The sequence below is a fragment of the Epinephelus lanceolatus genome, chromosome 21 (genome assembly GCF_041903045.1).
Source record: "Epinephelus lanceolatus isolate andai-2023 chromosome 21, ASM4190304v1, whole genome shotgun sequence".
Classification (NCBI taxonomy): domain Eukaryota; kingdom Metazoa; phylum Chordata; class Actinopteri; order Perciformes; family Serranidae; genus Epinephelus; species Epinephelus lanceolatus.
In genome coordinates, this window is record NC_135754.1 from 30,386,775 (window position 1) to 30,411,585 (window position 24,811).

Sequence of the window (24,811 nt, forward strand, 5' to 3'; positions counted from 1 at the left end):
ACTGCACATAAACTCCTGCTCAGCCTCACAGGAGTCCACATGTATCTCAGGGGTTTGAGGTTCAACATCCAGATCAATGTTTTACTGCTGTTAGGATAAAGACTGAGGGATTAATGGCATCATTTCTGTATTGCTTTGTATCATTCTCTTTTAATAGTTTAAAATTTGCTTTGCCACACTGGTTTGGGGTTTAAGGAGGTCTTGGTGGAGTAATTCCGTGTAGATTAACATGGTTTTAAACACTCTTGAGTGACAAAGCTCTTGAACACTTCAGACATGTTAATGAGTCCCCACAGGCGATTGTAGCAAGAGGAGAGCCTGATAATGAGTATAGACCAGGGGCAGATTTGATTTCACCCCCTGGTTCTCATTTCTTACCCGACGTACTGCTGACTGAATTTTGCTGCGAGAGGATTAAGTGGACCCTTCTCTATCCAAGTGAGAGAGCTGATAAATAATTCACGCCTCACTCAACAGTGTATGAGAGTCAAGGAGAAGAGGTGAAAGTGGGCTGAGCTTCCTCAATGTTTTTAAACAGGCAGTTTATCATAATGTCTCAGTGGGCTCCCAGTAGTATTTCTACACACTGGCTCCAGTTCTTTGTTTGGTTGTGTTATAAGGGGGGCGAACTGCTGAGGAGTGGAAGTTGGTAAAGGTTACGCTCGAGAGTGCTTTGGGGAATAAGCGCAGATCGGAATTTGGAGCTGTGGCTTAAACTTTGTTGTAATGTTTTCTGAGTTGGACTGCATCTTGGAAAAATTGCATCTCTGGGGAAATTTCACTTGGCTGATACTTTAAAGTCATAAATGGTGTTAATCATTATTTTTTATCTTGCTGCAAAGACAATCTGGCAGCCATTAGTTTAGACAATCACTCCAAAGTACTCAAAAATGTCTGCTCAGCCTGAGTCTATTAATCACTCAGTCGATAGACAGAATACCACTATTAAAAAATGTCAAGCTTTTATACGCTTTATTGTCATTAATTTACTTGATTAATTATGTCATTATTGCATTCATAACCCCTGATTCATCATGTTTTAACAGCTGGAGATGTAATAGTGCAAATTCCAAACATAAAACGAAAATAATTATAATAGAGCAGAGCAAAAAAAGTGCAGAAATTATGTCCTCAATACAGAAAAAAAACAGTTAGCATTTATATTTATACCTCAGGAAAGACAGGAAGGATTTGTATACATGTACTATATCATGCATAACCAAACATGTATACATTAATACACATATGTCCATCAGCAGGCACCTGAACACTTACATTTCATTAATTAATTTCAGCTTTTTTAGCACAGCTGATCTTGTCAACACTGAATAGGATTTAATATGGCTGTGATTTTCTTCTTGATAATAATTTGCTTCACTAGTTCTCTCCATTTGTCTGTTTGGGTCCACTTTCTTGTATATTTTTTTGAAGAAGCTATTTTCCATATTCAAAAACAAGAGTACGTCAAAACCTAGTATACTGCTGGACTACGTATGAAACGGTGAAGGGCTTTAATTTGAAACAAAAGGTACTTTTACATGCAAGTCAAGTCAAGCTATGGTTGTAGCTCAACTAGGCCATTTAATTGGGCACTGTCCTTGTCCCAGGATATAAAATCCGCTACGATAGGTGGCAATAAACCCCCCTTTCTGCTTGTTAGTATAGGACCTTTTCTGGTTGTTATTACATCACAGACCACAAACAAGTTAGCTACAGTTAGCTAGCAGCAAACTGGTACCATGGTGGACAACTCTACAGCTTTGTACATTTCGTCCGTCCAATAATGCACGGCTCTAGATCTAGATTTTGCCATGTTTGTTACCGGCTTCTTCTGTCACACTTTTAAGAACTAGCTAACTAAATACCAACTAAATGAATAGCTAACTACCCGGAGAACATGCAGACTCCACACAGAAGGCTATCCTACCCCGGGGTTTGAACCAGGAACCCTCTTGCTATGAGGCGCCACTGCTAACCACTGCAACATTGTGTCCCGTTTTTGCTATACATAGACGAAAAACCCATGGATATTAAAACGACTCATTGCAATTTTATCCAGAAAAATTGGAGCTATGTCTGTCTGCATTTATTTACAGGCAAGTCTTGACCTCTCCAATATGGCGGTGCCGTTGACATATTGCTGCAACAGACTGACACAGTCAGTGCAGCATCTACATATAAATGTCTGTGATTCTGCCTCACTGGTAGCAGAAAACGAGGAATACAGTAATTCAAGACTGTTAGCTCTGTCAGCTTATCAGAGCCTATTAATTTCGTAAGAGCGGCGGAATGGGGAAACACCACCACTTTCGTCATCACTTATTCCGACCAGTTGTGCAACTTCATCACTCACTCACACCCTTACTCACTCACTTACTCACTTACTCACTCACAGGGGGACGTCCATGTTTACAGGACCGGCTTTGCATTCTGCAGTCCAGCCAAAAAACAGGAAAAATAAAGTACACCTTCTTCCTTCAGAATGAATATTCACCTTTTAATCATTTATTTTATTCTCCCCTAAAAAGATAATTAAAACACACTCCATGTCAATATTAAAAGTTCTCAGTAAAGTCATGTAATACTTCTGCATAAAAGGAGACACTTGAGCTCCGAATACACCGAGATATTGCAGAAATTAGCAGCCTGTGCTGCAGTGCATTGTATAAAAGCAACTCTCTATTATACACGTTTCACTTCTCCACTCAAGTTAAGTGAATTAACTCTAGTTTAATATAACTCATCGAGAGTAATTGAATTACAGCTTGCTTTGTGATTTCCCTGTGGAGTTTTCCATTTCGTCCACACCACACTCGCAACACCACCCCTTGTGAAAACTGCTGGAATTTACCCACAGCATTTTTGAAATGCTTTCAAAATATATTTATTTGGAAAAATCCTAATGTGGTTTTCGACGTGTAAAGCGGCTGTGTGTGTGTGAGTGTGTGCTGCAGCAGCTCCGCTGGCAGCAACTGGCGGCCGACACTATGGCCTGGAAAGTCAACAGGAGTCAGTATGTCCCAGTAGTCTCAGCCAAACCAGCACCAATCAGTAGAAACAGATGGGTGTTTGTTTAGCAGGACCGGCGACAGTGGAAAGTACGGAGGAGCTTTTTTTTCCCCTCTCATATTTACTTAAAGAACTCCTGACTAGAGCGCACACCATTTTAGGAATTGTTTTTCCAGTATTTCATCTTCCTCTGCCATTCATTTTTCCTCATTCCTTCTTTCTTTGAGCTTGTAGTTTCACTCAACACCTCTCCTCGACCCTATTGTCCCTTCAAGGATCCTCCCTTTTCTCAGTCCTCTCACTTACACTCTTTAAACATACATCTGAATGGCATATTTGATCGCCGCAGCATGCCACTGACAGCTTAATCCAGGCAATCATTCACGTAAGCTCTGATAACATTTGCCAGAGGAAAGCCCGAGGCTGCCATTTGTTTGATGACCCCTTGAGCACTGCAAGAGTTTAGTTTATAATTCAGTCACAAGGACCTGATGGTTTGACATTCCACAGCCCACAGTGAGGACTGAATCAGGGGGAATTATTCATTCCAGGAGAGACTGGCTGTAGGGAGCCATCTCATGAGTGTCCCATGATTCTCATCAAGCTCACTCCTACACACACAGACAGACAGTGATACATGTGAACCTGGGAGGAGGCGCTTACTGTAGTGTCTCAGACATTAATGAGAACGAGGGAGGCCTGGAGTCATTTTCTTGTTTATCAGAAACCGCTTTAATGGGATTTCTGAATTCAGTAAAGAAGGCCAAATGATTTTTAAAGAATCATTGTTACAATTTGAGGCTTATTTGCATAACTTTAACCATCATTTCTATCTGTTTTGGGAGCACTGTACTCTCCAAAGTAATTGCTGAAATCTAGAAACATGGCAGTATCAATACAGCAGAGTCCGATGGGACAAGAAACACAACCGGCTAGCAGGTGTTACAACCCAAATCAACATTGTGTTAAAACACTAAAAGGGGCTGCTTTTGTTTGGACGTGAAGCTTCAGGTGCTGTTGAGACGATGATACACAATCCAGGAAGTCATGTTTAAGGCCCAGACACATCAAACCATCATCAGAGAGCTAGTGATGACGAAGCCGACTGTTGTGTCACCTCACATCACCTGTGTCTCAGCTGAAAAGTTGCACTGGAACACACCACAGAGGCCACAGCCAACAGCTAACTTACATGTCAGTCTGAGGCTGCGTGACAGGAAACAACTCTCCAAACCAACAGGCGGTGGTAGTAATCATCATCCAAAAAGAGAAACAGGAAGACTGGCTGAATGAATTAGGTGGTGGTTAGCCAGGTAGCTCATTAAGACAACCCGATGGTGAAAGAACAAATAATTTACTGTGAGCAAGTGAAAGTTACCACAGTGCCTTAAAAAAAAGGTCTTACCTAATATAAGAATGTTTCGATCTCATGCCCTCTTGACTTTGGTCATTTGTTTGCTTTGCTCACTTTCATCTTTCTTTTTGTCCACTGAGCTGAACTGCCAGTCACAGTGATTTCATTAACCGACGGGCTCCACCATCTGCCCCGCTTCCTCCACCGATCCAACACACTGAACTAGTGAACTAGTGCCAGCGATGTGGGACACGCCACAAAAACTAGGGTGGCAGACACTCAGCGACAGCCCAACTCTAGACTTGGTGTGTCAGAGCCCCAACAGATCTCTGAATATGAAGGTTTCTTAGGTCACAGCAGTTTGGCTCAGCAGGTAGAGCAGGTCGTCCACTAATCAGAGGATCGGACATTTGATCCCCAGCTCCTCCAGTCCGGATGTCCAAGTGCTGTTGGGCAAGATACTGAACCCCAAACTACTCCCAAAGGCTGTGCCATTGGTGTGAGTGCATGAGTGAATGGTTGGCTTGTATGGTAGCCTTGGCCACCAGACTATGAATGTGTGGTTGAATGAGCGAGTGTCAGAGTAGTCGGAGGACTAGAAAGGCAATATGCCATGTCCATGTATCCAAATAAAGAGTGGCAATATGTCGTTAACGTTACAAAGTAATCTGCCAGGATTGTGCGTTTGAATCCTTTTTGGACAGCGATTCTGCAATACTGCTATAAAGACGATCAGCCATCATGTTGGCTTTGCTTTTTTACACTGAACCAGACAACGCCGCCATAATTCTTGCCTCAGTGTGTGATTTAGATAGCATACTGTTGCTCTGTAAGCAAAAGAAGTGTGACGTGTAACACAACAGCGTTGTGTTTGAACGTTCTATACAGAACAGCGAGGCGGAATGATGGCGCAACACTCCCACCTTTAACAGACTGTAGAAAAGGTCTTTTGATTGGTTGGAAAGTTTTAGCTTGGTTTAACTTTTTGCGAGGCGATCCTGCCCTGTTTTGCCCTGTCCTCCTACACGGGCACCCACACTGCACTGCCAGACTGGTTCTATTCAAATCAATGAGGGGGCTGCGGTCTTTTTTTTTCTTTTCATGCAGAGCCAAAGTCAGTTTGAACGTGGTCAGGCCAATATTATTTTAAAGATGACTTTGTTGGCAGTTTGCCTTTGCTTAATAGTTGACATTAGAGACAGAAGGAAAACATTAAGGAGGGTGATGGAGATGACGCACAACAAAGGCTCCTAGTTGGAATCAAATTTAAGACGTTGTGTCCTAGATGATAAGGCCACAGGGACGCTCCACAAACAGTTTAGCCAGAACATCTAAACCACTTTATGTGGAGGTAAACCTGAAGGTGAATGCACCAGAAATGTCTGTAATCATCCCTAACTGCACAGGAAAACTGTGTTCTACAGAAAGTATGGCAGGTCAAAGCTGAACAAAGAAGTCAGTCTGCAAACTGATGGATTTGCAGCAAACAGCTCAATAAAGCATTCACTGTTTAACATTGTTTTCTCTTCCAAGTAAGCTTGGCTAACCTCTTGTTTCAAATCTGTCTCATCGTCGAAATCATGATTTCTGCCCCATCTGGCTTTTTTTTGTTCGTGTTCCCAGATCTCAGCCAGCACTGTGATGAGTAAGATGTTACTATTACCCATAGGACTGATGACAAAAACCACAGAAATAAGATCCAAGTTGTAATAAAAAAGGAGACAGGAAAAGGAACAGTGTGTAAGATTTAGGGGGATTTAGCGGCATCTTGCAGATTGCAACCAGCTGAAACTTCTCTTGGTTAGAATTCCCTCAGTGTTCTTAGTTTAGGAGGTTTTAACCAGGAGCTGAATCATCCACAGAGGTCTCCTCTCTCCAGAACAAACAAACCAGGTGATTTAAATCAGTAAAAACACTGAATAAAGCAGTTTGACATTATAAATTAGTGTTGGAGACAGACCACGAGCCCAGCACCTGCTACTGTGTGCTCACCTTTTTTCTCTTTAACTTAAGATCCAGATATTCAGGAGATTTTTACTGGGAGCTGAATTGTCTGTAGAGGTCTCATCCTCTCCAAAACAAATGAATTAGGTGACTTTGATCATCATCATGACTTTGTTTTTCTGAAGCTGTTCGTTGCACAGGGGCTGCTAACTGTGGTGGCCAACATGAAAATGTGAATGGCCCTGGGGCTACTGTAGAAACTTGGCAATGCAACATGGTGGACTCTGTGGACAAGGACCCACTCGCTATGTATTCTAAAGCGGGACTTATACTTGTTTGTCAGCTCTATGCAGAACCTACACACATGGCCTACACCGTTGTGAGCATTTACACTTGTGTGGTGGTGTGTCTGTGTCACTCTGCAGTTACACCTCCAAAACACTAGTCGGCAGTGGAGGTTTCTGTGAAATGCTGTAAACTTCAGTTGATTCAAAACACACATTAAACACACATTAAACACGCATTAAACATGGCTTAATAGAGACAATTTCAAACACAAGTACACAAATCAGCTTCACTATAACTCACAGCATTCACAGACAAACACTTGTCTTTATCTGGACACATTTTCCCCACAAATACAACATGCTAATGTTATTAGCACAAGCCTATGGCATTTTACATTGTATAAATTAGCCTAGCAGCTAGCAGACTTTTCCTCTACGCATATGAAGCCAGGGACAACAGCAACATTTAACAAAGGTAGCGTTACAAAATTCAGCTCCATTACAACTCACAAGGTTCACTGACAAAACAACTGTCTTATACTAAACACGTTTTCCAAACAAATACAACATGCTAACGTTATTAGCACAAGCCTATGGCATTTTACATTGTATGAGTTAGCCTAGCAACCAGCGAAGATTTCCTCTGCTCATATGAAGCCAGGATAAATCACACACAAGACTTTAAATGCTATTTTGTGGAGGCTTTATTGTCTTCACAGTTTATTGTTTAACTATGAAATTAGAGTAAATAAAAGCTTTGTTTCAGCTTACAGAAATAGACAAGAGGTCTTTGTCGCCCGGACACGTAGTTAGATTTCTGGGGAAGTGCTACGCATAGCCTGACGTGCATTGATTCAACGCAGAAGTATAAATCCTGCATAAGGCAACAAAAACACGATGGTTCCTGTTTTTAAGTGATTAAAAAAAGCATACTTAGTATCTTATATTCCAGTTCTGCCAATATACCCCCCTGTTGATGAAATGCAAAAAATAATGTAAGGGTTAACAAAAACTGGTTACGGACGACCAACTGCATTATTCCGACAGTCTGTGTCTATCTTTGCCCAGGTCTCCTCCGAGGCCCAGTCCAGGCAGTCTTCACTATTCAGACGAGGACGTCAGCACAAAATACAATGACCTGATCCCTGCAGAGAGCAGCAGCCTGACTGAAAAACCCTCGGAAATCTCAGACTCACAGGTGCAGTAGCAACTCTTGTTTTTTATCCTATATCTTGTCTGGTCTCTGTATGTTAACTGTTCACCGTCTGTCTGCATTAAGTCTGTATTTGTTACATGTTTGTACCCGTCTGTGTGCCACACCATCACCTCCTTGAATTCCCCGGGAATTCAGCTCTGCATTGTCGGCTGTGCAGTGTTGTCGTGTCAGTTCATACTGTCCACACAGTGTCCTTTCTGTGTCATTCACCTGAATGCATTCGGCCTGCAGAGGTCGAAAGATATAGCTACAGTAATGCAAAAGGAGAGATGAGAGATTAATGACTGCTCACTGGCAGCAAAGCAGTTTTTAGACCAGGCAGTGACCTGTGGAGAATGTCACTCTGAGAACATCCACCTGTGATCCAGGCCACTGCACTCAGCCACAGCACTTGTTATGTAAGACGGCGAGGGCGCGTGCACCGTGCAAAGTTTATTTTAGAGCTAGTTATGTATTGGAAGTTGCCGCTCCAGCCAGGCAGCCTGTCCAACTTTCCATCTGAATTTTCTGTAAGTCAGGTCAGTGTCAGTGAGAATCGTCTCTGAGGAAAACTAGAATTCTGTGTTGGCTTTTCACTCCTCTTCTGTGGCCTCATTAGCGTTATAAGTAGTCAAATATAGTTTTGAATCTCTTCTGAATTTTTAAAGTGCTCTAAGCAGACACTGTCAGGGCTGATAGATGAACAAGTATCGCCAGAGTGTCGGACTTGTGGCGTTGGCTGTGTGCTGAGCCAAACTGCTTTTGCCCAGTAAGTGAGTGCAATCGATAAATTGTGACTCTCTCTCTCTCTCTCTCTCTCTCTCTCTCTCTCTCTCTCTCTCTCTCTCTCTCTCTCTCTCTCTCTCTCTCTCTCTCTCTATCTGTCCATTGATCAGTCTGCGTGCCGCCCTCCCTCATGTCTCTAATTTCCGGATTTTTTATTTCGGGTTTTTCCCTTTGTCTGATTGTTTCTTCCCCTATGTCCTATATGCATATATGTTTCTGTTTCTGTTTCTGTTTATGTCGCCTCCCTCCCCGGCTCTCTGTGGTTTGGGTGAACTGTCTGGTTTTGATCCCAGTCAGATGAAAGCATCAGAGGGGGGTATTGGTCCTGAATTCCCTCGCTTTCAGGCCTTCAGTTTTCTCTTTTATCTACAAATTCTTCACTCTAGGCATTTCTCAAATTATCTAGGAACATCTCTCATCTCCCTGGTGTGAATTCCGCAGCCAGAAATCTCTCCCCACCTGCCCTTATCGGGACCTAAGTCCCATTTCCAGATCAAATGAAAATCTCCCCACAATGAATCGTTACGGACAGGACCTTTCGCAGCACGATAACATCCCCTCAAATGAATCATTTCGTCATTTCATCACCTGTCTGACATATCTACCGTTCGCACTTGTGTATCGTCAAACAACACAGTAGCCTGCCCCCTCAGCCTGTGATGATGACGCCCGCCTGCTGCCACGCCGCACCTTTAAGAGTCTGACGTTGGCTTTGATGGGCTAAAACACACAGAGCCCTGCCTGTTACCCTGCTGCTCCTCCGCCATGCCCCTGACAGGCCACCATATCAGCACCCAATGGTGCTTGGGAAAAAACCCAGGAATGCTCTTTGAAGTTTTATTGAGCGGATAACTCTGAGCTATCAGTATGACATTGTGCCGTCTGTCCTCTTTAATCCCCGGGGGCTCCACCAGCAGGTATAAGTTGACTATTGTGCTCCTCCTAGAGAGGGGATTTGGAGGAAGCTAGCATTGACTTGGCAGAGCAACAAGGCCACCATTACTGCTCTGTTCCCCTGCAAGCACATCCCTATTGACTTTTTCCCTTTAGAGTATAGGTTTTCTCATTCCGCGAGGCTGTCTCCGTGGCACTGTCTTTGTGTGTCATTTAAGGCCGAAACCAGTCAAAGATAGATGATCTCATCTCTGAGTCACAGATGGATTGCAGATCACGCTCTCTCTGCAGAGTGGCATTCCGGGGGAGAGAAATGAAAATGTCTGCTCTGTTACATGCTTTCTCTCCTCTCTCTCTTTTTTTTTTTTTTTTTCCTCTCTGTCTATCTCTTCCTCCGCCCTCCTACTCTCTGTCTCTCTGTCTCTCTGGCTACTGTAGCTTCTTTGGCTGGGGCTCAACCGAGAATACTTTCTCTAATGTTTGGATCGTCTCTAACGACAACACACCACTTCATTTTGACTGGCCCAGTCTGACGCATGATGTCATAACCCAGAATAAAGGGAAATCATGACCGCGGATAAATTATATTTTATTTTCAATAAATTGAAGGCGTGACAGAGGATAGTGGGGAGAGACTGAAATGCTCGGCGAGGGATGAAAACTAGCCTCGAATAGTCCCTTAAACTACAGATGGGTGACAAATTAAAGAAAAGAAAAAATAAAGTAGGAAAATGCAGCGAAAGCACATGCCTCCATTACTCTCATTAAAGTCCTCCAGTCTGGGACAGCACTAATACCCAACAAAATCCCTTGATTATAGTTGTTTTGATTTAAGCAACATACATTAAAGCAGCGAGAGGGGATTGGAGCTGCTAAGGAGGCCTATACCCCTGCCTTGATGACAAAATACAACTTTACTTTGATGCAGCAGGCTTTTTCATTATGCCAAAAACATATTTTCCCGTCCCTGTTTTTCCTCCACTCTAATCTTTTTTTTCTCCCTACACAGAAATCGCTGAACGCACACAAAAATGTATGTACTCTGAACGTCTCTGGACTTTTTAATCCCTCTCAAACCCAACATATACTGTCTTTGTCTCCGGAGCCCCCTGCTGTGTTCACTTCATCAATGAGAGTGACATAGACAGCCCCCTCCTTCTCTCCCCCTCCTCACTGCAATAATCCATAACTAGAGGACAAAGGGCTGACCCACTCTGTGGTATTGGGGTATGCATCAATTCTGGGGGGGATGGGGGGCCAAGCTTGACAGGGGATTGTTGTTTCAGTCTCATGGCATTATATAAAACATAGGGAAGTAAATTCAGAGTTATTTACAAAGCATTTTTATCACCTTGTAAATTGTAAGCTGCTTTGTGGAACAACTTTAAGCATAAATATACAGTACAGGCCAAAAGTTTGGACACACCTTCTCATTCAATGTGTTTTCTTTATTTTCATGACTATTTACATTGTAGATTCTCACTGAAGGCATCAAAACTATGAATGAACACATGTGGAGTTATGTACTTAACAAAAAAAGGTGAAATAACTGAAAACATGTTTTATATTCTAGTTTCTTCAAAATAGCCACCCTTTGCTCTGATTACTGCTTTGCACACTCTTGGCATTCTCTCCATGAGCTTCAAGAGGTAGTCACCTGAAATGGTTTTCCAACAGTCTTGAGGGAGTTCCCAGAGGTGTTTAGCACTTGTTGGCCCCTTTGCCTTCACTCTGCGGTCCAGCTCACCCCAAACCATCTCGATTGGGTTCAGGTCCGGTGACTGTGGAGGCCAGGTCATCTGCCGCAGCACTCCATCACTCTCCTTCTTGGTCAAATAGCCCTTACACAGCCTGGAGGTGTGTTTGGGGTCATTGTCCTGTTGAAAAATAAATGATCGTCCAACTAAACGCAAACCGGATGGGATGGCATGTCGCTGCAGGATGCTGTGGTAGCCATGCTGGTTCAGTGTGCCTTCAATTTTGAATAAATCCCCAACAGTGTCACCAGCAAAACACCCCCACACCATCACACCTCCTCCTCCATGCTTCACAGTGGGAACCAGGCATGTGGAATCCATCCGTTCACCTTTTCTGCGTCTCACAAAGACACGGCGGTTGGAACCAAAGATCTCAATTTTGGACTCATCAGACCAAAGCACAGATTTCCACTGGTCTAATGTCCATTCCTTGTGTTTCTTGGCCCAAACAAATCTCTTCTGCTTGTTGCCTCTCCTTAGCAGTGGTTTCCTAGCAGCTATTTGACCATGAAGGCCTGATTCGCGCAGTCTCCTCTTAACAGTTGTTCTAGAGATGGGTCTGCTGCTAGAACTCTGTGGCATTCATCTGGTCTCTGATCTGAGCTGCTGTTAACTTGCGATTTCTGAGGCTGGTGACTCGGATGAACTTATCCTCAGAAGCAGAGGTGACTCTTGGTCTTCCTTTCCTGGGTCGGTCCTCATGTGTGCCAGTTTCGTTGTAGCGCTTGATGGTTTTTGCGACTCCACTTGGGGACACATTTCAAGTTTTTGCAATTTTCCGGACTGACTGACCTTCATTTCTTAAAGTAATGATGGCCACTCGTTTTTCTTTAGTTAGCTGATTGGTTCTTGCCATAATATGAATTTTAACAGTTGTCCAATAGGGCTGTCGGCTGTGTATTAACCTGACTTCTGCACAACACAACTGATGGTCCCAACCCCATTGATAGAGCAAGAAATTCCACTAATTAACCCTGATAAGGCACACCTGTGAAGTGGAAACCATTTCAGGTGACTACCTCTTGAAGCTCATGGAGAGAATGCCAAGAGTGTGCAAAGCAGTAATCAGAGCAAAGGGTGGCTATTTTGAAGAAACTAGAATATAAAACATGTTTTCAGTTATTTCACCTTTTTTTGTTAAGTACATAACTCCACATGTGTTCATTCATAGTTTTGATGCCTTCAGTGAGAATCTACAATGTAAATAGTCATGAAAATAAAGAAAACGCATTGAATGAGAAGGTGTGTCCAAACTTTTGGCCTGTACTGTAGATAAAAACAAGAATGAGTTAAACACTGATATGACAGCATGTCATTTTCAGTTGAACTCTCTCTAGACTGAGGTCAAAGGTCAGAGTTCTTTGGTATAGATTGTGCGAACACCTGCCCTATATACTGATAATGACTAATTTATCTTGCCATGCTTCTTGTTTAACCCTTTAAAAACAGACGGCCCACAGGAGACTGCTGTTTGCAAGATCCTTAAGCTAAGGCCTCTGTCCTGTGCGTCATTACATTACCTCACCTTATGTGCGGAAAAATGAAGTGACAATGCACAGTTGCACCGGTATTCCCCTGTAAACGGCTGTGGGAGATTGTTACTTGCGTAATGTTATGTATATTAGGGGTGTAACGATACATAGATCTGGGTCAATATATCGATTAAATGATCAACGATTCAATGTGATTGATGCATCAAAGTGATAACATTGATCTATATTGTCATCTTCAGGATACGCTTTTATTTTGAAAGTCTGGGAAACAGCAGCAGACAGATGGGAAGAAGCCAAGAGACAGACAATGAGGAAAATGTTATTTATTTATTTTTTGACACAATTTTTATACTTTTATCAATTAATATGGTTATTTACGTAGATAACCTTTTAGCTTAGGTTGTACAGATTTTAGACACATAAAAACAACATCACAATAAGCAAAAATACTGATGTAGACAATGGTGGACCATTTCATTTGCAGAGTTCAGAGGGTCAAAATAAAAAGCAATGAATGAGCGCCATGGGGGTACTCGATAAGCCAATCAGCGCCACAGGCAGGACTAACGCTGTAGTCAAGCGCTGCGCCACAGCCAGTGAGGAGTAATAATAATGTAAGACAGGTTTCTCTCTGGTCGTACCAATAAAATTACTTGTTACTAAATTAACTATCACAAGGCTGTAGCTGAAGTTACTGCACAGAACAGCTTCTCTGTGTAACTTGATCCACTTTAATGTCCGAAAAAGAACATAGGACAACTGAACATAGACAACAATAGTGGCAGAGAAACACAAGACAATCTCTTTGATACATCCTCACGAAAATAAATCTCATCTTACATTCTTCCCTCTCTTCAGATGAAATGTCCTCATTTCAAAGTTTCTGAAAACTAAATCCCATTTTACAACAATGGCGAACACTTCAAACAAGATGGACGCTGCCATTGAGGCAGTTCTAAATCAACATGTCTTCTTTGTAGTTTGTTTCTGCTTTGCAGAACAAAACAAATATGTTGTAATGGCTCCAGATCTGTGTAGACTTAAAGTGATGTTCACACGGATATGTCAGTCTGTAGTGATCCCCCCTCTCCTACGGAAATCCATGTCAGACTGAAGATGGAAACGGAGTGTAACATGTTGACTGTCTGATATCAGGTTGCACATTCATTGTTGTATTTTCCCCTTTTCCCATCTTCCACATTGTTCTCCCTTGTACGACGTGAGCAATTGTAAACAGGAACACAGGGCAACTTTATTACGCTGATGATAAAATAAACTACTCTCAAGAGGTTTCACCAGTTAATTGGATAGATGTCTTAATCTCTTTCTCTGCCTAATTTAACATCATAACGATGAAAAAATGTTTAATAATTGTCACTGGCAGGCTGGTATGTGTCTGTCTTACACATCTCCCTGCATAAATAAGATGGTTGGTTCCCTGGAGGCTGAGGTGCAATGCTGCATTTCATGCCTTAAGTCTGTTTCTTTCACAGCATTCAGCTCTAGTAATTAGCTCGTAATGAGTTGAAGTGAGGAGCTGTTTCATGGGCCGTGCTGCCCCAGAGGTAAACTGTCAAGCATCTGCACTGTAGATTCCTCAATTGGATCCTTGAGTTATTTCTGCTAAAGACTGGTGATGAACCAAAAGCAAAAAGAGGACAGATTGCTGCGGTTTATACTCGTACGTAGAACGTTTCAAGAGACAGAACATCTGTTGAGCACACTCCACAGCCGGGCAGGAGTGAGACGCAATTCCCTGTGTCAACACTTGGTCTGCACTCACTCTTTCACTCTACCCCACACACACAACTGGAGTGGTGTTTCATCTCTCAATGCAGTGTCAATTCTTTCAGAGTGAGGTAATACCACTTGAAGTGGCTCACCATGTCTTGTTGGTCAACTGCGAACGGATCCTATTATTGTGTTGCTGCGTAGCTAAACACGCTGGCATGACTGGAATGCTTTTCAACACTGGTTGGCCTCAAGTGTTTACAACAGGGCAGCGATATTACAAATGGACAACAAGCGCAGACAGCCATTGATCCGTCTCACAGCCTTGCTCTCCTTATGGAGGGGAACAACAGTATAAAAGAAAGTCCCCCTCCACTCAAAAAAGAGTTTGTCTTCTGGTTATGTCCCCTAAAATGTCTGACCTTGACTATACAGACTTGTATCTGTGCAAAGTTTCTCACTATAGAGGTGTTTTCACATTTCTATACCAAAGGAGACGATTTCTGTGCACTTCCTTAAAATCTGAGATTCAAACATTCGCCTGGCAAGCTAGATTAAGGACGTCACTCATATGAAAGACAATTGCTGACTTATATAAGAAACACATATCACAGTGGGGACAGACTTCAACATAAAAGCGGCTGTTAGCATTAGCATAAAGAAAGTTTTGACAGCAAACATGGTAGAATGTACAGTTTTTAGACGTAAACCAGACTCTGGAGCTTCCTTCCACTCTCTACGAAAACCCCATCGTAACACACATTATTTAACGCTGTCTGCACCGCTGCCAGTTAGCCTACAAGCTAACAAACAACATAAATAGAGGATGCTAACTACACCTATCTTTCTGATACATTTGCCAGTCGCCAATTTTGGCTGAGGCTCAAACATGAATGGCTTAATCTCTCCGATGTTTCCTTCATCGCTAACACGGCTTTTTTACACAGAGATCACGCCAAACCACCAAACAACTGCGGCATCATGCTGCTCCAGTGTGTGATTTTAGATAGCATGCCGTCATCGCGGAAGTAAGAGGCTTGACATGTAACACAACAGCGTCAGCTTCTAGTGTGACATATAGCAGACGTGTTGGCAGCGCTTTATAAACTGTAACAGTGGCATAACCTGGCAAAAACAACCACGGTGGTTGTTCTCATCCTCTGCTCAGAGGATAAGAGTTCCCAGACCTCATTGTTTTCCCGGGTTGTGGACATTTTCAGCCACTGTTATTCTTCTTTGAGTTAGCTGCCAACTGCTACCACCTGCCTTTTAAATAAACATTTCTGCAAATGTGCCCGTGTTAGCCTGTTGGCTAATGTTCGCACACATTACTCCTATATAATCCCATCCTGCTGGCTGCCCCGTTTATACAGACTTTGTTTTAAGCGCTGTTAGCATCGCTGATCCCCTCATTCCTATTATACAATACGGCAAGGCAGCACAACGTCATGAAATTCCCACCTTGAGGGGGCAGTGTAAAAGGGGCCATCTTGATGCGCACTGCTCTTGCACAGGTCAACCCTAGCACAAGCAGTGCTAGAGAAAGCAGAAAGCGAAACGTACAACAAGCAAATTTTTTAAGGGGGGTGAAAAAGCAAAAGTATTTTAAACAAATTAATAGTATTAGTGTCATTATTTTATAACATGTCTGGATAGTGACTTAAATTAAGAAAAAGAAAAGAAAGCATCATCACTGTGATCAACTTCTGAATCCTGAGCCAAACCTTGCTGTGCACAAAGTCTGCCTCTGATTAGTTTGGGAAAAATAAGAGTGAGGGGGAGGAAGGGATCACATTCCTTTGTTTAGAACCAAGAAAGATCAGAAAAGCAGAAAAAGCATTGTCTGTTTGGACATTTATAAACTCTGCTTACAACTAACAGAGAAAGGTCATTCTATAGGGGTTTGGTATAGGAGACATGAGCCATGTTGAGGCTGAGGGAAATCCGAGCCCGCTGCCATATGTATCACATATGTGTGGTGCAATATTAAGCGTGCGAGCTGTGCTGTGGAGTTTATCCTTGGAGTGCGTGCCAGCAGCCATGTTTCTGTATGTATGAGGAGATTGAACATGATAATAAGAGGGGTGAGAGGGAGAGCAGGGAACCTTGAGACAATTATCAGCACCATCTTTGCTGCTCTGACAAGAATAGGCCTTTGTTGCTGCACTTCTGTAATACACTCAGTGTAAAATCCAAGCAGCCTCTCTGGGAAATTATCCAGTGACAAGTCAACTGTGCATTAGTTCATCATGGCCAGGTGATTAATCACAGGCTAGCGAGCCAATTGGCAGCTTGCTTTCAAGGCAATTAGTTGACCATGAGCAATCCCCGCCGAGTGTTCAATGACAACATCGCTCTCTGTTTGACACATGGAATGTTACTTGACATGAATACAATAGAGTTTCTGGCCCAGCCTGCAGCAGAGCGGAGGGTCAGTGAGCTGAGGATTATGGTCATTTCTTTACAGATGACTTGAAGGGAATTTAAACAGGCTTTTAAAATAAGAAAAAAAAAATCCTCCTCCGTCCCAATTAGTCCCTAAAATCACACTCTCTTTTGCTTCCTTCACACTACTTGTTCAAGGTGAGAATATCGTGCTGCTATCACCTCATTGTTATGTATAAGGGAACAGTCGGTCACACATATGCAAAAATAACAGCGGTGAACATTTGCCCCCTGTTGACTTTTGTTCAGTGCGAGCAGAGGGGCAAATAAAACATTAACTTGCGGTGGCAAAATAAATTCACAGCTTCGCATCATATGGAGTTTAACTTCGTGAACTTTGACTTGCAAAGTCCCACCTTTAACCAGGAGTGAAGAAGTATGTGTGGAAGACACAGAGACTGTTGGAGTGTCTAACCAGCTGATGTTGAATGATACCAGCCATGAAAAGTACAAACTGCCCCACATGAGAGATGCTGCCTGGCTGGCAGTGAGTCGGGAGACAGGAAAATGTACCAATAAAATTATATTTTGTTTATTAGCAAGCTAGCTCTGTGTCTGTCACATCAGGCACTGCCCACTTAAGCACGTATATTGCCTCAGCAGGCAACAGTTATTCGCCTGTATTTGCTCTTGTGTGACCGCACCCTAAAAGGTAAGATCAGGGAATAGGGGGAACAGATTTTTCTCATCTTTCAGTCGGCCGCAGAGTTGGTAACTGTGCCAAAAAGTCATCTGTGTAAAAGGGACAAGCATCAGGACAAGATGGATGTGATGTTTTGATGACGTATGTGTGCAACCCAGCAGTTAGCAGCTAACTCAAAGAGGAGGAACAGCAACCGAAATTGTCCACAAATTGGGGAGATAGTGAGGTACAGGACCTCCTTGCCCTCCATGGGTGCTTACACACCTGCCCTGTTTGTTTTGGTTTAATTGAACTCAGGTTCATTTGCCCCCGAAGTGCACTTCGTTTGGGCCGGTGTGAACGCAGCAATCGCAGTCAGGTGTGCACCAAAACAACCGGACCAAGACTTTGAAGAGGTGGTCTTCTTTACAAACAAGCTCCAGTGCGGATCATTTGTGGTGAGAATATGTTCCGACCTGGATCTGAACCAACTGCAGTCACATGACACATTGTTTGACTAAAATGAACAATGACAGCAATATAGTCCACGATGAGCAGCGCTAAAATCAACCTGCGTAGTTGTCCCTCCATTGTGACATTAGAAAGTGTCACATTTATCTTGCAAGTGTACTCTTCTTCAACGTTTGCTTTACTTCCTGGATTTTTCCCACATGGAAATTCTGACCAATCAAGAGCAGCTTTCTCACACAAGGCATTTGATCTGGTCCTCTTGTAAATGCTGCCGTGAGAACACGAACCAACTCTAGGCAATTATACAACTTTGTAACAGAATTAGTCCCTGATTCAGACCAAAGCAAGACAACTCTAGATCTGAAAGCACCCTGAGAAGAAGACAGGATCAGGCGCCATATAACAGGGATGGAAAATAATTGTAATTGCCAGGTCATGCCATTGTTACAGTTTTGAAAGCGCTGCCCAACGTGTATGTGATGTACACATGCAGTGTTCTACTGTAAAACCTTGGGTGCTGGCATTCATGTGGATGCCATTTGTCGCTCTCCACCTACACAAACACGATTACAGACCAGGAACCCCCCCTTAACAACACTGCTCAATGGCAGAAACCCCCCCAGCAGGACAATCACACCACAAAAAACTGTTTAGGAATGACCCGAGGAACGTGACAAAGAGCTTCAAGATGTCAACCTGGCCTCCAGATTCCTCAAATCCCAATCCAATATAGCATCTTTAGGACGTGCCAGTGCCCCACCTCACAACCCACAGGACTCGTAGGATCCTCCACCCACACCTTGGTGGGGTTCTGAATAAAAAAGCAAAGCTGGCATAATGAAGTCTTCATTTTGGCCCTATCGCAAGATCTCTGTGTAAAAAGGGCGTATGTTTGAGAACGCACTGCACCACCTATGCTGGTTTTTATTTTAGCATTTCCCACCATCCACCCAGAATGGCACAGAGGACCTTTTTATATATATATGTTTAACAAATCTATGATATTTTCATCATCATGACTGGGCCATTTGAATCATTCTGTTATGGTGATGTACTGTAAAACCCATTGTTTTGTTCACCCATAGGAGGCGCTGGTGTTTTCATATGGGACAGGTGGCCTACATACACTTCCACTGCATTTGGTGAGGTTCCTGTGGCTGCCTGCTTTGAATGTTTGTAGCCTTTTAGGTGACTGGTTCCTACTGCTAGTCCCCATCCAATCCTTTCCCTCAGATTCCCATTCCAGGTTTTATGTGGTACACGACACCAGACCGCGCCTTGCTGGCGTGGTGTGGACACAAAGCTTGTAGACCCTGAACATACTGATTTAAGTCCTCAAGATAAATTTGCCATCTTGTGTTGATGGTCCGTTTACAGTGCACGCTTCAGTAACAAGTCATCCGTCCGTGATCATGCTTTGACCATTTTTGGTGTCCATGTGTTCTCGTGCTGTGTCGTAAGTGTACGTGTGTGTGTGTGTGTGTGCATGTGCGTGTTGTAGACAGGGATGATTGTGAATCGATGACTTTGCTCAGAATAATTCAATAACTTCATGTTCATTTACATTTATAGCCTCAGCATCTCTAACTGCTCCACATTGGAAACACTGCAGAGTCACCCCGCGCTAACGCCACATGTCATCGTCTTTGTTTTCTTTGCTCCACAGGGCAGCGACAGCGAGTACGAGGTGGACCCCAACCGGCAGAAGACCCACTCCTTTGTCAACCACTACATCAGCGACCCCACTTACTACAACTCCTGGCGCCGCCAACAGAAAGGCATATCCCGGGCGCAGGCCTACAGCTACACCGAGTCCGAGTCGGGCGACCCGGATCACTGCGCCCCACCGCCGCTCCCTCCTCTACCGCCGCTGCCCCCCCAGCTCAGCTCGCCCAGCCCCCAGCCTCAGCAGGCCCAGGGCCAGCCTCAGGGCCCACCCCAGGTCCAGCCCCAGGGCCAAGGCAGCCTGTTCAGGCCCAAAGGTAGCCGGACTCCCACCCCCTCCCAGCAGAGCTCCAACCCCCCAAGCCAGCACAGCACCCTCTACAGGCCCCCCAGCAGCCTAGCCCCCGGCTCGCGGGCCCCAATCGCTGGCTTCTCCTCCTTTGTGTGAAAAATGCTGGAAAGGACATTTCTGGAAATATCTTGTGTCGAAGGAGAACACGGAAAGTCGACCCGATCAAGTCATTTTCTTTCTTTTCATCACTTTTCTTGTTTTTTTTTTTTTTTACGTATTATTTTTTTCTTCAGTCAGCTCGGATACACGCGGAACGACACTATGAGACTTTTTGGAGCCCTTTTTTTTTTTTTTTTAATCTTTTAATGTGTGGAAGTGTGCCAGTGTAGATTTCTCTCACCAGTTGATAAATACTCTGCATCATCTACTCACTTTTATTTTTGGCCATTTGAACTATTTGCATGACTTTATTTCCTCCTCTTGTTTTTTTTTTTCCTTTGAACACATTCAAACGGTAATCTCTTTGATTCTGTACAAAGTCACAAGAATCTTTGGAAACACACACACATATAAATATATATAAATATATATAGTAGATGTACCTAAAAGACAAAATCAAGTCAATGCAGCATGGCGTTGCTGGAGAACAATATGATGGAGCCATATTGTGGAAGCGAAAGGACAAGTGTTTGTGCGGACTGGATGAACTGGATGTAAAAACAACTTCAAAGAGGACAAATACAGACGTGGATGTGGATTTTATGCCAAATTGAACAAATTTTGAACACGTTGGCTGGGAGAGTTTTAAGTGGACTTTGGCGAAACAATCATGGGTTTCCATGGAGACAGCTCTCTGGTCTACAGCACACAAACATGTAGGAAAAATGGGACGACATCATGGCGGGTCAGGTATCAACGACTGTGCCGTACCCGACGGATCCTGCAGATATATGAAATGAGTGTATATCTATCGAAGTGTTTATTGTGAGTGTGTAACAGTGGATCAAAGATGCCTTGATAGAGAAACACTTATTTATGATATCCGGCACCGGTTGTTACTGAACTGCTGACGGTGCCCCTCGACCGTCATAATGGCTGGCCTCGAGAGCCTTCTTTTAATCCTGACAGATGTGGGCTGTGAATTAATTTGCATTCACGACCCATATTTTTTCACCCTTTGCTGGCTCACACACACACATCAAGTCTCATTCTGCATATGTCTGCTGAAACGATTTGAGATCCAACCGCAGAGGGCAAAAACGCGCCTGAAGCCGAGCGGGACAGTCACGTGTGGGCACAGCTGCTGGTTCTGCTAAAATGTTAACAGAGAGATTTTGATAAGATTTTTTTTCCTTCCCTGCTGGTATAACTCTTCTGTCACCGCTCACAATCACGGGGCAGCGCTGAGATGATGTCATCGAATTGCCTCACCTCTTTCCCCCCTTTTGTGTAATCAACCACTCTGTACTATTCAGGTGTGACTGTATCGTCCCAAATGCTATTGCGCGTGTGTGTGTGCATGTGTATGTGTGCGTGTGATGACACTTCTCGTGCGTTAAGCTTTACGGATCATTCACTGTGTGTCTGGTTATAAAGAGATCGTCCTGCAGCATCTGTAAACCTGCCTGGAGTAACGCCACAGAGGGCCGACCGGCCGCCTGCCAGGTGCACTCATTACGCTATAGTGAAGACTCAGTGGTGTGTTCCTAGTTTTCATAGTTCAAAGAAAAACAAACAAAAAAAATGTCATCTACTTATTTTATTTTTTTCTCTGTGGGGTGATTTCATTGTACGCAACAAAAGCTTATCATGCAGAATCTGAATGAATATATGATCACAGTACATTTCTGAAATAAATTATTTTTGAATGTTAGCAGTTCTGGTGCTCAATTGAAAACTGTGCAGCGTCAGTGGGCGGAGACGAAACATGAAAATGCTGATGGGGAATTTCAAATCATGACTGTGTGACCTAGTCTAAAGCTAAACTCGGAGCAACAGCTTCCTCATTCATTTCAACGCAACTTCACCAAAAGAAGGCCGTCATCCAGAAATAAAGTATATCCTGGCTCAACCTTAGCCACCACCCACATGGCCACCTCCAGTTCAAACCCTCTCCTCACACCATCACTGCTCTTTCATACAGCAGCTTGAACCCTGAGTGCACAGCCTCATTCCACTAATGACAAGGAGAAATAGAAGTGACCTAGATGGAGTCCACAGAGACAGAGTATTTCACCTGGATGGGCGAGGGGTTTTGCAGAACGCACCAGTGCACACTTTGGTCCAACAGCCTGTTCTCTGAGTGCATGTTCATACGAGATAAACACCAATCAGCCACAACATTAAACCTCTGGCAGATGAAGTGAGTAACACTGATCATATTGTTACAGCGCAGTGTTCTGCTGGGAAACCTTTGGTCCCAGCATTCATGTGGATGTTACTTCACGTGCTCCACCCACCGAAACAATGTGAAGGACTAACTGACCCTTTGCTAAGTCCTGCCCCCGGACGCAGACTGGCCAATCGTAGCGTAGCATCAGACCGGGCCAGACCAGGGCCCGACAGCAACACAGCTGTGCTCCATTTGTTTCAGATTTCCTTCATTTTCAGGCTGGTTTTGTGGCTTTGGAGCTAAATGTTGTGCCTGGGGCACGTCCTGTATTAATGATACTCGTTACCTGGAGAGGTTGGAAAAAGATATAAGTTTCTTCCCTGTTCCAAAACCAAAATCAGACCCTGAAAAGTGTAGAGTTAGCTAGCTAGCTACTGAAGATATAGCCTACTGAATGTATACACATGCTGCTTTTGCTTTGTAATGATTATAACAGTGAAACAAAGACCGACCCTGCTGTACAGGAACCAGTGAAACTTTGCTGATATTCAACCAGCTGTGTGTTAGGGCTGGGCGATATGACCAAAATTTCATTTCATGATACAGGTCATTTTATATCCCGATAACGATACATATCACGATATTAATCCAATGAATAAAAAGTTGCCGGTGGATTTATATAAACTCGTTATGTTACTGTAAGTGCCGTAAAAAGCATTGCAAATTAAAAAGCCAAGAAGAGTAATTTAACAATGAGATCTGTGCAAAAGATGGACAGACTCCAAATGACAAGAAATATTGCCGTAAAAAGTGTAATATGCGTCACAACGATGTAAATGATAGAGCAAAATATGAAACGATTTTTCTCGTCACACGATACATATCGTCATATCGCACAGCCCTAGTGTGTGTCATCGCAGTGTGTGCAGATGAACGTTGTTTGACTTCCCCCGGAGCTCCCCGACAGTCTGGTGGCAGTGACACTGGGCTGAAGCCAAACACGGTTCATGTGCACACACTGTGATGCCACACAGCTGGTTCAATATCAGCAAAGTTTCCCTTTATATTCATTGTCTTGTGTGGCGATCAGCAGTGATGTGGTGGTTCACTTTTACACTGTGATCTGTAGCCTATAGTTCGGCTTTAGCTTCTAACTATCTTTGTCTTTTTAACCTGTTGTTGCTGCTGAGTCAGTTTGACATCCTGGATATATCCTTCAAACACAGACTGTAGACCCCTCTGTCTGCTTCTCTCTGGAATCACTGTTTCAGTTTTCCAAAAATATGATCATATTTCTTCAGGGAGTGCAGTTAGATACAGTGTGGCTTCCATGCTTACTGCGACAGCTTGTTGGACCATCACAAAGGGGCGGGACTTAGCGAAAGGGCACTCCCTGATGGCAGTGAACACTGTGTGATGCAGCAGGTAAAGCCTCCAGGTGAAATACCATGTTTTTAGGGATTCCTGTAACTTAGATATAACTCCAGTTCTAAGGGTCCATGTGTCGCCCACCATGAATTTCTATCTATCAGTAGTAAAAAAAAAAGAAAGAATGTAAACTAAGGGCTATTTTTAGTGAGCACACATCTTTAATGAATGTTTTACATACCCTGGGTATATCATGTCACAAGAAGCGCCTTACCTTTAATGACATGTCATGAAATCCTCAAAGGAAAACATGCAGAAATATGCGAGTGTATAACGGCTGTGGATAAATGCTCTCTGTAAGCACATAGGTAGGATCTGTCTGTGGCTAATTAGCTGATGAAATTGCACCTAACCTTAGTGTTACTCGGGGCAGCAATAAATTGGATCAGTGTAGATGCTGTGAAATCCTGTTATCTGGTTACAAATGTCCCCTCAGGACCTTTTCATCTTACTCTGTGCTCCCTGATAACCGCAATTCATTAGCTCATCATTTGTTCCTTGGTCGGCTAAACTGGCTCGGCTGGCTCCTTTAAACCCGTCAGGCTGCACATAAAGTGATACCTGTATGTGTTTAAGGCGCCGGCGGTGTGTTTAAGAATGTTTTGGAAGGAGAGCCTGAGCTAAAGGACACACACTTGCATGACAGAGGCACATGTGTCAGATGGTGTTAGATGCTAATTGGATCACAGTCAACTTGATCCAGGGCTAACCTACTAAACACATAGGCATGAGAGGAGAGGAGATTAGATGGGATAGGACGGAACAGGGAATTGGAACGAGCGCGTCCAGGGCGGCTAATCCCTTTTTTGAAAACACATGGGAAATTTCTCTCCGACAGAAGAATCACAGACAGGAGGCATTTCACTCGCTGAAAAATTCATTTCCGTCTGTCTCTCTTTTCGCACTCCCTCAGGAAATGAATGACAGAAAAGAGCGAGCTGGTGGTCCCTGTTAAAAAGGGAGCCCAAGGTACTAAATAGCCCTGATGAGCTTTGAGAACCCACAGTTGGAATAATAAAGGACTCAGACAGAAGGTGTAGTTCAAAGGAGTTTGAGACCCTGAATTTAATTGCCTCATTTGTGAGCTTCACTGAGGAGGGGGGCGG

The 24,811-nt window shown here is 43.5% G+C and overlaps 1 protein-coding gene across 5 annotated transcripts in view; it reads left to right on the plus strand.

Annotated features, from left to right (window-relative positions):
* Positions 1-20,252, plus strand: part of sdk2b (sidekick cell adhesion molecule 2b) — a 468,332-nt gene extending 448,080 nt beyond the window's left edge. For 3 of the 5 annotated variants that reach the window (XM_078163249.1, XM_033611150.2, XM_078163250.1), the window contains exons 44-46: positions 7,663-7,792; positions 19,074-19,130; positions 19,655-20,252. In XM_078163249.1, the coding sequence (XP_078019375.1) occupies positions 7,663-7,792; positions 19,074-19,130; positions 19,655-20,101 (634 nt within the window). In that variant the 3' untranslated portion in view covers positions 20,102-20,252. The remainder of the gene's footprint in view (positions 1-7,662; positions 7,793-19,073; positions 19,131-19,654) is intronic. The other 2 variants (XM_078163251.1, XM_078163252.1) reach the window with 1 other exon arrangement.
* The last annotated feature ends 4,559 nt before the right edge of the window (positions 20,253-24,811 follow it).